We start from the raw sequence: 15,145 nt of genomic DNA on the forward strand, positions 1-15,145 counted from the left end.
ATTGATGGCTCTAATTTGCCCTGTAAAAAATAATTCTTGGCAAATTGGATGATGAAGAATGAATTCTCACGACTCATTAAAGAAAACCGAGAAGAAAAAAATCTTCTAAAAATCACAAGAAAGTAATCTTGCACGAAAAAAAATAACTCTCGGAGTTGAAAATTTTATTAATGAATGAAACTCCTAAACAAGAAACTTTCAAGTATAATAAAACTCTAATTAATCTAAAAAATTAGTAGTTTTAGTAAAACTAAACTTTCATATTGATTAAGAAATATAAAACTCCTAACCAACTTTAAATTTCAAAATAAATAAATAATAAAATAGTAGAACCTAAAATATTGACTCATATATAATAAAACGAAAGCCTAAAAATCAAACTCAAATTTAAACTCAAATTAAAGCCAAAAACTCATAATTTTCCGTAATAATCCCGTCCAAAAATTTTGCTTGTGCAGTCTTCAATAAAATGATTATAACTTGAGTTCTCGGACTTGGAATTGAGTGATCCAAAGCGTGTTTCGAAGCTATGCAGACATCTCAGCTTAGAAATGTTTGGATCCCATCCAAAAATTCGTCCCAAGTCGATTGATATTCCAAAATTGAAAAATGGCAGTTTTGTTGAATTAACTTTAATAATTTTCACCTTATACGTGCATGTATCAATTTTAGGATTTTTTTAATTTTTAAAAAATATTTGATGACATGGCATTTTGCCACATCAACATGATGTACACGTGATTGCCACATGCATCGTCTAATTGATCTATCTGCCATGTCAACAAAACTTAACGGTTAAGCCTGGTAAATGATAATGGAGGGGCTTGATTAATTAATTTTTCATCCTTTAAGGGCTCAATTAGATGCTAAATTTTGTTGAGGCCTTAACTGGTTTTTTTTAATTTTTTTTTAATTTTTTTTTAGTTATTTAAGTATAAAGCATCATATTCTGTCACATGATATAATGTGACAAAAACAATCGCCAAAATGGGAGCGATTGCACTTTAATGGTAAAATGATTTAATTGATTGTAATTTTGAAGTTTAGAGGCTCTATTGAGTGAAAAAGTATAGGTGTCTAACGGATTTTTTTAAAATTGTCAGGAATGTATATATCCTTTTTTTGGCCGACAGTAGTGACTAATCCCATTGCTACGAGTGTTCTCCGAATAGATAAAAGGCTGACCATAAAATGTGCTCTATTTCTATGAGTGGAGATTAAATCCTTAACTACATGATTAAGAGATGAAGTGAATAATCACCACCACACGTAATTACATCTATATTCCTTGAACCTAACATAAACATAACAAAAATAGCTAATGTGACAAAAGCCGTAAAAAAGGGAAACAAAATATGAACGGACAAAAATTTAGATAAACATGAAATAGTTCAAATAAGATGGGAAAGCACACAAAAATACAAAATAAATGTAGGAATTGCCCACTCTTACCAAAAACCTGTACAGTTTTACATGGAATATGCAACAGTACCAAATAAGCAAGGCAAATGATGGAAACTGATGGAGCAACCAACTGGAGGGAGCCTACTTAACCATTATTCGTACCAAAACAGTTAAAAGATATAAAGACAAAACCAATAAAGCAATGGCAAATCCGTGTTTATTTATGCAAAAATGATGTAAACACCAAATCTTAATGATTCTTGTTTTATACGGATAGTAGCTTTAATTGCTAAAATTCAACGTGGCAACCATAGCAATTAGGTGACTTGCTGACAGCTGAGAATAAAACTTTAAAATAAAACCAAAAATCAATTTTTTCTTCCTCGCGCAGTATGATTTGAAGATTGATAACATAATAACAATCCCACAATTACTTTGCAAGCAGGATGTTATATAATGCCCGTAAAGTGCTAAAAAGGGAAAAAAAGCTAAGGAAGAAAATGCCACCCTAAGTACCTCAATCCCCTGCCCCTCAAATCACTCCCTCGGTTCAGTTTTCTAGTACTGCAGCCTCAAACAGTCCCCAGTTTGGCAGAGCAGCTAGAATGATGATGTTCCCCGGAAAGAAACTACTCCCTCTGCTTGTTTTCATCCTTGCATGCCTTTCTATACTCAGACTTGTTAAAATTGCCATCAATACTTCACATTCTTCATCTCCAGCTGCTGCTTTCTCGTCGTCTGTGGAACAGAAAGTTCCATCAAATGCAGCAGGGGTACACATAGGTTCACATAAAACCTCCCTCAATGCAACTCTTCTCGCCCCCAAGGAGTTCATGTTTCTTTCCGATCTCATTAGGCGTAAAGCACCTTGTAACCTTCTTATTTTTGGTCTTCAACCCCAATACCTCAATCTCTCATCAATTAATGCAGGTGGCATCACTATTTTTCTGGAGGATGACCCTTACAAGATAAGTGAAATCGATGCTGATTCTAATGGGACTCATATTTATAAGGTTGAGTACAAGGTACCAGCAAAGAAGGCATACGAACTGCTCAAGCATGCAAGGGAAAGTCCTGCCTGTGCTCCTGCCACTAGTTTGCTCCTACAATCAACTTGCAAATTGGCATTGAGAAGTTTACCAAAACAAGTGTATCAGCTTAAATGGGATGTGGTGGTGGTAGACGGACCAATTGGGGACGCACCAGAAGCACCAGGCAGGATGTCCACTATCTACACTGCAAGCATGTTAGCCCGAGCTGGGACTACGACTCATGTTCTGGTACACGACGTTCATCGGACGATTGAAAAATGGTTTTCTTGGGAATTCCTGTGTGAAGAGAACTTGGTTTCTTCTAAAGGAAAGTTCTGGAATTTTAGCATCTCCAATCACTCAAATTCTACAAGGTTTTGCTCTTCTGATACGGTTCGGATAGTGAATTAGCCTTCCTTTTCTGAAGCAACAGAACAATCAGTAGCATCATTGCTACGGGTTGGGCATCCTAAAATTTGGGAATAAGAAAACATCACATTGTGCATTATAAAAGATATATTTGATCAGATGTTATATATAAATAACATATTTATCCCCTACTTAGTTATTGCTGGAATTCAGGCTCGAACGGGCATGATATATTAACCTTTAGCATTATGAGAGTGCAAATACCTGGAATTAGATATTTCTTTCATGTGCCATGCGTGTAAATGAACACTACATGCTCCAGGTCAGTCAAAATCGGAGAATGTGACTGCCTTGTTGCATAATCTGTTGGTATCAGTGTAAATTTAGAAGCAATAGATGCACTTAGTTGGTACTAAAAGCTATTTTCATTATCTTGTATGCCCTGACATATCATAGTAGATCTGAAAAACACGAGGGAATAAGACTTGTGCATTTTTATTTTCCAAATTGAGGGGCAAAAATGAAATAACATAATCACAAATTAAACTACTCTATAAAAGAGTATTGGAAAAGGAGAAAGCAGAGAAAACAATCACAATTCTTACTTAACCCTAAAACCTGCCACTCAAACAACAAAAGAAAATACAAAAATTCAATTCATTTGAAGTCCTATCAATCTCAAAATGATACAGAAAACCAGTTTTCTATGAAATTTAAGGGAGCTGGTGGCAGAATCTTTCTAGTTGAACATGTACCCCAAAAGCAGTTAATGACAATAGCAACTATCGCCTATGCAACTTATCTCCAAACCAAAATCTTGAGAATCCAACTGCAGGTTGAACTATGAATCACACATACCAGCACACAATATAGATATGAATACAGTGACGCGATAATTCTTAAAAATAAGAAATGGGTATTTTTTTAAATAATATGTATTTTTCATGTTAAAATACTTCATTATTTACAACCATATTGTTAAAATAATAGTAACATTTGATAATCCAATTTAATCTTAATTAATTAAAATGTTTGAAGCTAAAATTTCAATAAATTAAATTTTATTTGTAACAGTTTCAATAAATTTTGGTAATTAAATAATTTTTTTCAAAAAAAATTAAGTGATTAAAACTATAATTTATTTTCAGGTAAATTATAAAAACAGTCATCCAATTATTTGCTTGTTTCTATTTTTGTCAATTTTGTTTAAAATTTTTTCTATTTTAGTCACTGATATTATCGACATTTAATATTTTAGTCATTCTTCCCTTAAATCACTAACGATATCATCCAATGTTTTCAGATTCTATCAATTTAGTCTTAATTCTAAAAAAAATTCAGCAAATTTAGCCCCTAACTTTACAAATTTTTTCAATTTAGTTTTACTTCTTAAAAATTGAAAAAATAATAAATAATAAAAATTAAAAAATTAAAAAGATATACATTTAAAAGTTCATTTTTTTCAATAAAAGTTCATAAGATTTTATAAAAATACATGCAAAATTATAAATAAATGGATATCTTTTTTTTTCCTTTTTCTGACATGAGGTTTATTTATTAAAATAATACCTTTATAAATATTTAAAAAAAAACCACAAACAAAACTTAAACTAGATTCAAACTTTTCTTCTTCTTCTTTTAGTTTATTTTATAAATAATACATTTTTTTATACATCCAACCTTTCTTCTTGGTCTTCATCAAATTTGCCGAGTGCTGGTTACCGCCTTCACCCACAACCATTCGTACCAATAACCTTAATCTGAACTCCTCAATTTTCACACTCTCCATCATCATGCGATCAAACTAGGATTTTGGCTAGTTTGGCAATACTTTTAAAAAGCGCTGTGGAAAATTACTTTTGAGAAGTGTTTTTTGAAAAGATTGGTTTAAAATTTGAGTGTTTAACATTACTATCAAAAAATATTTTTGAGAAATAAAATGTCCATTTTAGACATGTTATTATCAAGTAACAAATATGTATTTATATAATATTTAAATTAATTAATATTATTATATTTAAGTAAGAATATAAAAAAATTTATTATAACTTGTTGTTAATATTTTAATATATGAAATATAAATTTTAAATATTTTAAAGTAATAAATATTAATTATTTATAAAATTTAATTAGAATATATAAACTATATTTTAAATATTTAAATATAACCATTAAATATTTATAATTATTATTTTAAATTTTTTTATTTTTAATTAATGATTTTAACACATTTGTAATTAAGCACCAAGAAAAAAAAGGGGGAAAGTAATATGTTATTAGAGGGATGAAAAAGTAATTAAGCACCAAAAGTGCTTTTGAGAGAGGAAAAACTACTTCTGAAAAGTCAAAAATTTCAGCCAAAAACAACTTATTTAGCACATTTTTCTTCCAAAAGTGCTTTGGAGCTAGAAGTGTTTTTTTTAAGAACTATTAAACAGGCCCTTAGTTGCGTAGCTACTGGCACGACTTTTCACCTACTAGGCCTCCAAGACCTATCCCCATCTATATATCTCTAATTATGCTCACCCTCAAGCATAATCTCAAATGCAACAAACCTGTTCTAAACAACAACCTAAAAACATTGTTCTCACCGGTCAATTTTTAGCTATAGTTCTTTACTTAACCTGAATATGGTGGTAGTTAATGTTGAAAAAAAAAAGTTGAATTTGCATAAGTTTTTCATGATTTTTTTTCCTTAAATTATTTTATTTATAAGATTATAATTTTATTTATAAAATTATTATTTTAATAACTAAATTTATGTTAGAACATGAAAAATTATATATTCATTTATTTATAAATATTTGGCTAAAGAATTAAAAAAATTATTAAAAATAATTCAAAAATTAGTAGGGCGCTAGTTGAAAAGTACAATAAACTAGGCCCTCCAAATTGTCATTTCCGTTAAGGTCCTTGATGGACAATTAAGTGCTGATGTGGCGGGTGACATGGCGTTTGACATAAAAATTTTGATGACATGGTGGTTGATATGGAGCGCTTAATTGATTTTTTAATTATTTTAAAAACTTTATAATTTTGAAAATGATAGAAAATCTATAAAAAATTAAAATTTTAAAAACTATTAAATATTATAAATTATTATTAATATGTTATGAAAAATGAAAATATTAAATATATATTATAAAATTCTTTAGAAATGAGAGAAAATTATATAAAATAATTAAAATGATAAAAAAAAATCTACAATTATAAAATCTTATTGAAAGTATAAAAAGTTGTAAAATTAATATGTACATATATATGTAAAAAAAATTATAATTTTTTTTATGTTGAAGGTTTGAATTAGATTTTAATGGGAGCTTGAAGTGTGATGGTAATGAGACTTGAACAGGTTGTAGAGTAAAAGGTCTAAGAAATAATGGATTTAGTATTTGGTGGTTTAAGGTAAGTGATGGGTAATGATTTTAGTTGAGGAATGGTGATCAATGCATGTTGATAAAGATGATTTACGATATAATGTAGGGTAACATGTGGAAAAAGGATGAGTAGTAATTTTTATTAAAAAGTTTTAAGAATTATTAGAAAATACTAAAATATTATAATTTTTTTAGAAAAATTATAAAAAAAATATGAGTTATTAGAAATTATTAAATACCCTTTCTATAATTTTTAAAAATTTTATGTAATCCCTAAAAATCAATTAAGATCTCTTAAAATAATTTTAAAAATCAACTAAACCCTTGTAAAATAAAATAAAAATCAATTAAGCTTTTTATGTCAGCCATCACGTCATCAAAAAATTTTATGTTAGACGAAAATAACAATTCAGAGGGTCCAATTGGTTGTTATTCTTGAATTAAAGGTTCAATTTATGGCACTTTTCAATTAGGGCCCAATTGATTTTTGAATTATTTTAGAAGGGTCGTTTTAGTAATTTGGTCTAAGTTTTTTTTATATTTTTATGTATCTTTTTATAAAATCTTATGTATTTTTATCGGAAAATGAAATTTTAAATAATTTTTTAAAGTTAATTTAAGTTTTTTATTATTAAGAACCAAAACTAAATAGACAGAATGTGCAAAGTTGAAGGTTAAATTTATTAAATTTTTTATATTTAAGATTAAATTGATAGAAGCTATAAACATTGAATGACTAAATTTATTATTATGCCAATAAAAAGGCCACCATTAGTGATTTAATGGAGGAATGATCAAAATATTAAATTTCGATAACAGTGACTAAAAAAATTTTAAACTTAAATGACAAAAAAAAATGCTAATAGGGAAGTTAATATTTCAATAGTTTACCGTATATATTCTTTTAATACCATGTGTTAAGTTTCAATATATGATAATACCACGTGTTATCCAATATGTGTCATGACACTGTCACACCATCCAAACCTCTAACGTTTAGGTAATTAAAATTTTTTTTTTGTCTTTAATAGTTGAGTCGTGTAAACCATATTTACTGAATAACAACATATATAGTAACTAATAAAGTTATAGATAAAAATATTAAAATTGTACATCATAAATGATTTTTTTTTGTAAATATAGATAAAACAATAAGAATTAAACTGACATATTTTATATACTACAAAATCATGTAAGTTTTCATGTAGAATCATATTTGGTGCCTGTGAAAAAATACAAATACCCAGTTCTAGATTTATTGATTACATACCATAATTTTTATAATATCAACGTATGTGATATGTTAATTCGTTTTCAGATTGAATTTTTTTTAATATGTTAGTTCGAAATTATTTTTAATTTATGTTTTTTAGAAGATGATAAAATTTTTTTAAAAAAATAGTAAAGGAGTTATATATATATATGATCTTTATGATATATAAAAAATAATTATAATTAAACTGTAAATTTTATGGTTTTAAATTTATTATGTCAAATTAGTTAATAAAATTTTATTATAATATTCATATTTTAAATAATTCACATGTAACTGCATATAAAAAATTTTAAAATAAAGAGAGATTATATCTTTATTTTTATATAAATACAGTAAAGAAATATATAATTTTAAAATCTACATAAGATATTAATATAAATGACAAGAAAATTTTAAAAATTTTTACATTCACAAATGTTAATTTTGCAAATGAACTCACAAGTATAAATATCATTAAATTGCAAACCTTTTTAAAATAAAAATAATAATTCAATTTTATAATTAGAAATTGAGAGCAACAAGAAGAAGTAAATTAGATAAATAATTGTAAAGTGGTAATGCATATAAATTGTATTAATAGTAAGCCATTGATAAAATAGTAGTATATGAGTTATAGCAAAAAGGTAAAATTAACACATGATTACTCAATTATTTGAGTTGTTTGATTTAAGCATAATTGTAAAAATCACCCTTAATGTTTCTAGGTTTTTCAATTGAGCCCTCAATATTTTTTCGGTCATTCTCATCTACAACTTAGCAAAAATTTTCAAATAATGTCAAAATTGACGAAAATTGTCAACATTTTTGTGTCATATGATATAACACCTCAATGGCTGACGTGACGCAACTTAGCCATTAAGATGTTATACCGTGTGGCACAAAAGTGTTAATCATTAGTTGATTGACAATTTTCGTCAAATTTAGCATAATTTTAAAATTTTCACAATGTTGTGGATGAAAATGACCAAAAAAATATATTGAGGGCTCAATTGAAAAACCTAGAAACGTTAAGGATGATTTTTTAAAATTTTACCTTTGATATAACCATCAAACTATCAAATGATTGATTTAAACACCAAAGTTAATAACACGGTCACTTATCATGACAATACAACAATATTTATAAAATGTTATATAATATTTTCACAATATTTATTGGAAATATTTAAATGATATAATGAATTTATAAAAAAGAAAATAATATTTTTAAAAAATAAATTATATTTTTGAAAGTTTTTATTTAGCATTAACTTTGAAAAAGATTGCAACTTAATAAATATCATTCGTATAACAATTAATAGATTTGAAAAATAATTTTAAGTCTGTAATTTATTCATGATATATGGTAGCTTTCTTAATTAAAATATAAATAATTATAAAATAGTAACATATGATTGATAATATAATTGTCGATTAAGTTTTAACTCGATTGATGTTGGCATTGTTATCAATGCAGGAGAACGTGGGTTCAAGTGCACTGAAGTGCATTATCCTCCTATTTAAGAGTTGGGGAGGGGTTATGAAGCGCATTATCCTCCTATTTAAGAGTTGGAGAGGAGTTATGAGTAATTATAAACATTGTATAAAAAAGAACATATATTAAGTCTTATCCAGCTTTTCAGTCGATAGCTTTGCCCAAAAAATAAACATTCATTGCTATATTCATAACTCTCCCATTCCTCATCATCGTCTTCTAGTCTGGTTCTCTTGCCCAACGACCTTCCGAAGGCGAGTCGTGCAAATTCGGTTCTCTTTGTACCAGGTAAGAGGTGACTCCGCTCTCTAAAGCTTCTTTTGCAATCTGATGGGCACGTATATTATTTGATCGGGGGATATGCTTGAACTCTATTGTTTGAAAATGAATGCACATTTTCTGAATATCTCGAATAATTGCTCCTATGACTGATTTGTCTATTTCTGTTGTTTAACACTTCCTGATTACTGTCATTGAATCCCCTCTGATTTGTAATTCACAAAAACCCAATAAAATCCCTAACCGAATTGCTTCCAATCCTGCATATGCTTCTGCGGCGAACGGAGATGGCACATTATTGTGAAGGACCGACTTTGATGCCAGAAGTTCATCCCTACAGCCCCAAACCACCACTCCAGAGGCAGATCTGGAAGTTCGCTTGTCGAACGCAGCGTCGAAATATATCTTAATCATTGGTAAGATTTCCATGCTTCTGTTTCTTCGAAATAAATCTGATGATTCTTGCTTAGTTCTTGCCTCGTTTAGCTCAGCCTTGTAACTTATAATGTTCTATGCTAGTTGTCTTCTTGTGATAAATATCCGCTTATGTACTAGCCGATTTCTGGAATACCATATTAGCTATAGAGCATAGCAAAAGAGTCGACTCTGCTCCTTAGTTCACTGCAGAAGTACCCAGGTAAGCCAATCCCAAAACTCAGGTATTGAGTTGTTGGTAACCCATGAAAGGTTTAACATCTGCCAAACTTCTAAACTTGTAGGACATTGTCTAAATATGTGCGAGCAGTCTTCATCCCCTAAACAACCGCGGGGGCAGCAAGCATTTATGAGCACCTTTCTGCTCCTAAGGTTTACAAGCTTGGGCAAATAATTCTAGGAGATACACCAAATTGTAATTGTGATTTTTGTAAGAAGTTGTAGGCTCCAAAGTTTGCTGTAAATTTTTTTTTAATTCGGTTGTAATATAATGCTACTAGGATTTAGTGAATAATCCTGTAATAGTTTATAGGTGCTCCATACGGTGAATTCCCTAGATTGTTCTCCCTTCCAGACTTGACAGTCAGCATAGTTCATTTCAGCAAGAGGGATCTATAATATTCTTTGAGCAACCTCATTCTGAAAGGTATTACATACTAACTCTACTTTCCACTTCGTACTCGAATTGTCAATAAGATCCGAGACTAACTCCAGCTCCTCATTTTTTGTCCTGTTCTGCCGATTAATTGCTTCAATCCTGGGGACCCAATAATCATTCCAAATGGATATCTCTCTCCCAGTTCCCACTCTCCAGCATAGCCCTCTATAGAGAAGTCCCTTCGAAGCCCAGATGCTCTTCCAGGTGAGAGAAGGTAGATTTCCTAACCTGGCCTCCATAAAATTTGACTGCGGATAGTATTTTGCCTTCAAAACCTTCGCTAATAATGAATTTGGATAATTAATCAATCGCCAACCTTGCTTTACTAACAACGCAATATTAAATTGGCTCAACTTTCGAAAACCTAAACCCCCATTCTCCTTCAAACTGCAAAGATCTTGCCAAATGCACCAATGAATACCCCTCTTTCCTCCACCCTTCTGCCACTAAAATTTTGCGAAAATACTCTCTGTATCATCACATAGAGTTCTCGGTAGTAGGAAACAAGCCATTGTATAAGTTGGAATCGCTTGAAGAATAGCTTTAATAAAGACTTATTTGCCTCCCTGTGATAAATATTTTGTACTCCAATTGTCAATATGCATTTTTATACGATCCTTCAAATTTTGGAAAGACTCTTTTTTCCTCCTACCTACCATATTGGGCAAGCCTAGGTATCGTTCTGGTTCCTCCGAACATCGAACCCCCAGCAAGCTGACAACTAATTGCTTATCCATTGACGACGTATTTTTGCTAAAGAAAACTGTTGACTTCTCGAAATTAACCTTCTGACCCGAACAAGCTCTATATTTGCTTAAAATATCTTTAAAAAGATGTGCACCTCGAATTGTAGCCTCCTCAAACAAGATGCAATTGTTTGAAAATAATAAGTGCGAAATCACTGGTCCACTTCTGTTGACCTTCACCCCTTTCAAACTTCCTTCCTGCATCGCTAGTCTCAACAAGCTCGATAGACCCTCCCCACATAAAAGAAATAAAAATAGGTTCAAAGGGTCACCCTATCTAAGGCCCCTGGATGGTCGAAATTTTTCCCCAATGGATCCATTAATGACAACTGAATAAGAAACAGAAGAAATGCAATCCATAACCCCTTCAACCTATATTGTAGCAAACCCCATACGAATCATCACTTCCTTCAATAATCTTCATTCGACTCGATCATACGCTTTACTCATGTCCAACTTCATTATCATAGACCCTTTCTTTCCCTGTCTTTTATGCTTAAGCGTATTAAGAATTTCATAAGCTATCAACACATTGTCTGATATCAATCTTCCTGGCACAAATGCACTTTGCGCCTCATCAATACATTTTTCGATTACTCTTCGAAAACGATTAGCAATCGCCTTCGCCAATATTTTGTATAAAACATTACAGAGACTCATGGGATTAGAATTTTTTGAAATAAGCACAATATTAGCTGAATTCAAAGAACTGACTCCATATCGCCATTTAGTATTTGTACGCAATAAGAAGTGACCTCATCTCCAATAATGTGCTAGCACTTCTGGTAAAACAAGGCTGGCAAACCATCCTCCCCTAGCGCTTTAGTTGCCCTCAACTCGAATACCACTGCTCAAATCTCTTCCTTAGTATATGCAGCTGTAAGTTTCCCATTATCTTCCTTAGACACACAACGGTCAATACCAAACAACACATAATCATAATTCCCACAATCTCCAGCTGTGAACAAATTGTTGAAATAAGACCTAGCAACACCCTCCAATTCAAGCAGATTCTCCATTTCTTTGCCAACATCGTTCTGCAGCGTATGAATCTAATTTTTCCGTCACCGTTGGGTTGCTGAATTATGAAAGAAGGCAGTGTTTCTATCCCCATATTTCAACCAATTCAGTCTAACTTTTTACTCCCAATAATGTTCATCTTTTTTTATTTCGAAATTCAGTTGAATTCTTGTGTCAATCAAATATGCCAAATTTCCTTCATCCCTGTCGTTGGTTAGCAAGTTGGTCAGCTTATCGGTAAGAATCTGCCTCTTTTCCTTTCGCTTTACACGAATAATCCCTACCCAAAGACTCAAACCTTTCTTCAGGTTCTCTAACTTCATGGGTAGCGTACGAGGAGAAGACTCCCACAAACGTTTAACTTCTTCAAAGAAAGTATCTTCCAATACCCACCAAGCTTCAAATTTGAAAGAGACACTACTTTGTCTTTCTTTATCTTTCCTCATATTGATCAAAAGGGGACAATGATCTGAGAAAGAATGCGCTAGATGTTGGATCTTGACCTCCGAAAACATAGAAATCCAACCAGCCGTAGCAACTCCTCTGTCCAACCCTTTTTGAATATTTGTCTCCGACAGATTGCCCCTTCCCACGTAAACCAAGTTCCCGAATACCCTATATCGATTAATTGACAAACTTCCAAAGTTCTTCGAAACGACTCCATTCGTGCCTCATCTATTGGTAATTCTCCTTTTTTTTTCAAACCCATACATAATCTCATTAAAGTCCACACAGACAAACTAAGGAATATCCTCTCTCGTGCATAAGGAGAGCCATAAAAACTCGTTTATCTCCACTTAACCCTAGTATCACTGTCCTCGACTAACACATCAATATGTAGCTTAGAAAATGTTCGAAGTGTTATGTTAACATCCCTTTTCCAAACCAAACATAAACCTTCTCTAGTACCATCAGCATCGACCTCGATACCATTTTGAAAACCACAACTTCGTCGCACCTGTTCCATTTGTTGTCTACATAACTTTGTCTCCATAAAGAAGACTATTTGGGGTTTATGTGACTTCAGCGTATGCTGAAGCCATCGAATCATTCGTGGCCTCCTCAAACCACGAACATTCCAACTCAGGATTTTCATTGCGATCGGTCGGCTTTGCCTTTTGGCAGCCGCCGATAATACATGGCTAGAACCCAACTCCCTCCTGGTCCTTGTTGTGAAAGCCTCATACCCATCTCTACTAGATGACTCCTCTATCTCACCTCTACTTCTCTTCTTCCCTTCCTCTTCGATAATAACGCCTTTCTCAAGATCATGTTCCATGGCATTTTGTGAATGATCCATCCCGATACTCCCCTTAGATTTATCAAACGCTGACAATCTCCCTTCTAAACTAAAACCCAGAATTGGATCAATGTTTTCCACTCCCCTCTCAACAGATCCCTCTTCCCACATTCTATTCCTCTGGATTCGGCTTTCATTCCATTGCCATCCATTTTCCCCCTCACTTTCCTCCCTTAACTAGATGCTTGTCATTGATAACGCTCTACGGGATTGGGCGCACAATGATAAGTCCCAACGCATCTCAGTAACCTCCACACCCAACATTATTTTAGCCTCACAAAACGAGTCACTATGCCCCAATCGACCACAATAGAAACAGAAAAGGGATAGACGTTCATAGTTAAACCTGACATAGGAGCATCTGCCATTAAACAAAACTTGTTTTTTCCTCTTCAAGTAGCGTCTGATATCAAGTTTGGCTCTAATTCGCATGTAATTTCGGTTTCCCTTCCCTATGTCTGATCCATCATATTCTAGGAAATCGCCTAGGAGATTGCTCTGCTAATTTTTCAGAGAATAAGCCAATAGGGACGTCGTGGATTTGAACCCAGAATGGACTATAAATTAATGAAACTTTTAGTGGGTCCTCCCCTTGTTGTAAGTGAGACAGAATCGACAAGTGATTATTGAAGGTCCATGGTGAACCTTTTAAAACCCTCTTCAGATCCATTATATGGAAAAATTGGAATAAAATCTTTTTTCTCCCAAATCCCTAATTTGAACTCCCATTACAAGGTGCCATAGATTGGCCATCTTACCCTTCATAGCTGGAAAATTAATTAAACTGGCTGTTAAAAAACAACCTACCAATTGGAACACTTCTTCCCCAACAGCATGTGGTTCCGTTTGGATTTGCAAAATTTCATCCTCTTCATCGTTAAGCGACAAAACTGCTAATTCATTCTCCATCTCTGCAGGTATCAGATCTACACGTAACTCTGAACTCTCAACACACAGTAGGATGATGCAGTACCAGGAGCGCCGAACAAATCTAGACAGAAAACAATAAAACCAGAATAAAACCTAAAGACGCATACCAGATGCGGTAGACAGAAACATGCTAGGGTAGCAGACTTAAAAAAATATTATTTTTGTAATACCAAAATTTAAATTATACTTTTTTTGTAATATAATATCTCTTGAATTAATTTATTAACAAAGGCGAATCTAGGGGCAAGTAGGTGCCCGCCCCCTAGGAAAATTATTATTTAGGCTCTTAATATTTTTTAAATATTTTAAATTAGTAAAGGTAAAATTTTATTTTGGTCTCCCTAAAATTATAAAAATTCGATTTAATCATTTAAAAATTATAAAGATATAGACTACAAAAAATTAAAATTTCATTCGCCCCCTAAAAAATTATTCTAGTTTTGCCCCTGTTTATTAAGTTGCATATTTTACAATTAAAAATTTTACAAATATGTTAACTTAAAATTAGTTTTCGACTTATATACTTTTAGATGTTAAATGTTTTATTAAATTTATTACTAAAAAAATATGCATAAATGATAGATAGCTTATTAATAAATTTAATAATTCTAAAGATAAATAATTATAAATTAATAGTATAAGGTGTTTAACATAATAGTAAATGATAGCTTTTTGTAATCATAAAGATAAACAATTGTAATAAGTAATTTATGCAACAGGAGTAAAAAATATTATAGACAAAATAATAGTAATAATATAAAACTAAATAATTAATAATAGAATAATAAAGTTTATATTTATAGTAGTAAAAAAGTTATATTACTTATAAAAGTATATATTTTTTAT

General features: G+C 31.4%; 1 protein-coding gene and 1 long non-coding RNA gene across 6 annotated transcripts; both read left to right on the forward strand.

Moving 5' to 3' along the window:
- The first annotated feature begins 2,009 nt into the window (after positions 1–2,009).
- LOC107886370 (protein IRREGULAR XYLEM 15) lies at positions 2,010–2,846 on the forward strand. The gene has a single exon (XM_016810298.2). It carries the CDS (start codon positions 2,010–2,012, stop codon positions 2,844–2,846), a length of 837 nt encoding a protein of 278 aa, XP_016665787.2.
- A 6,178-nt stretch (positions 2,847–9,024) lies between these two features.
- On the forward strand, positions 9,025–14,640 carry LOC121224915 (uncharacterized). 5 transcript variants are annotated; one of them, XR_005922651.1, is made up of 6 exons: positions 9,025–9,626; positions 9,730–9,847; positions 9,930–10,075; positions 10,171–10,291; positions 10,446–10,517; positions 14,287–14,640. It is a non-coding gene; the product is annotated as an uncharacterized lncRNA (long non-coding RNA). The 5 variants fall into 5 exon arrangements; XR_005922653.1 differs by having other exon boundaries at positions 10,178–10,291; positions 14,287–14,634; XR_005922648.1 differs by having other exon boundaries at positions 9,045–9,226; positions 9,498–9,626; positions 9,930–10,291; positions 14,287–14,581.
- The last annotated feature ends 505 nt before the right edge of the window (positions 14,641–15,145 follow it).

The sequence above is a fragment of the Gossypium hirsutum genome, chromosome A03 (assembly GCF_007990345.1).
Source record: "Gossypium hirsutum isolate 1008001.06 chromosome A03, Gossypium_hirsutum_v2.1, whole genome shotgun sequence".
NCBI classification, from domain to species: domain Eukaryota; kingdom Viridiplantae; phylum Streptophyta; class Magnoliopsida; order Malvales; family Malvaceae; genus Gossypium; species Gossypium hirsutum.

Coding starts and splice junctions, on each gene's coding strand:
- LOC107886370 (XM_016810298.2), top strand. CDS start 2,010: ATGATGATGTTCCCCGGAAAGAAACTACTCCCTCTGCTTGTTTTCATC.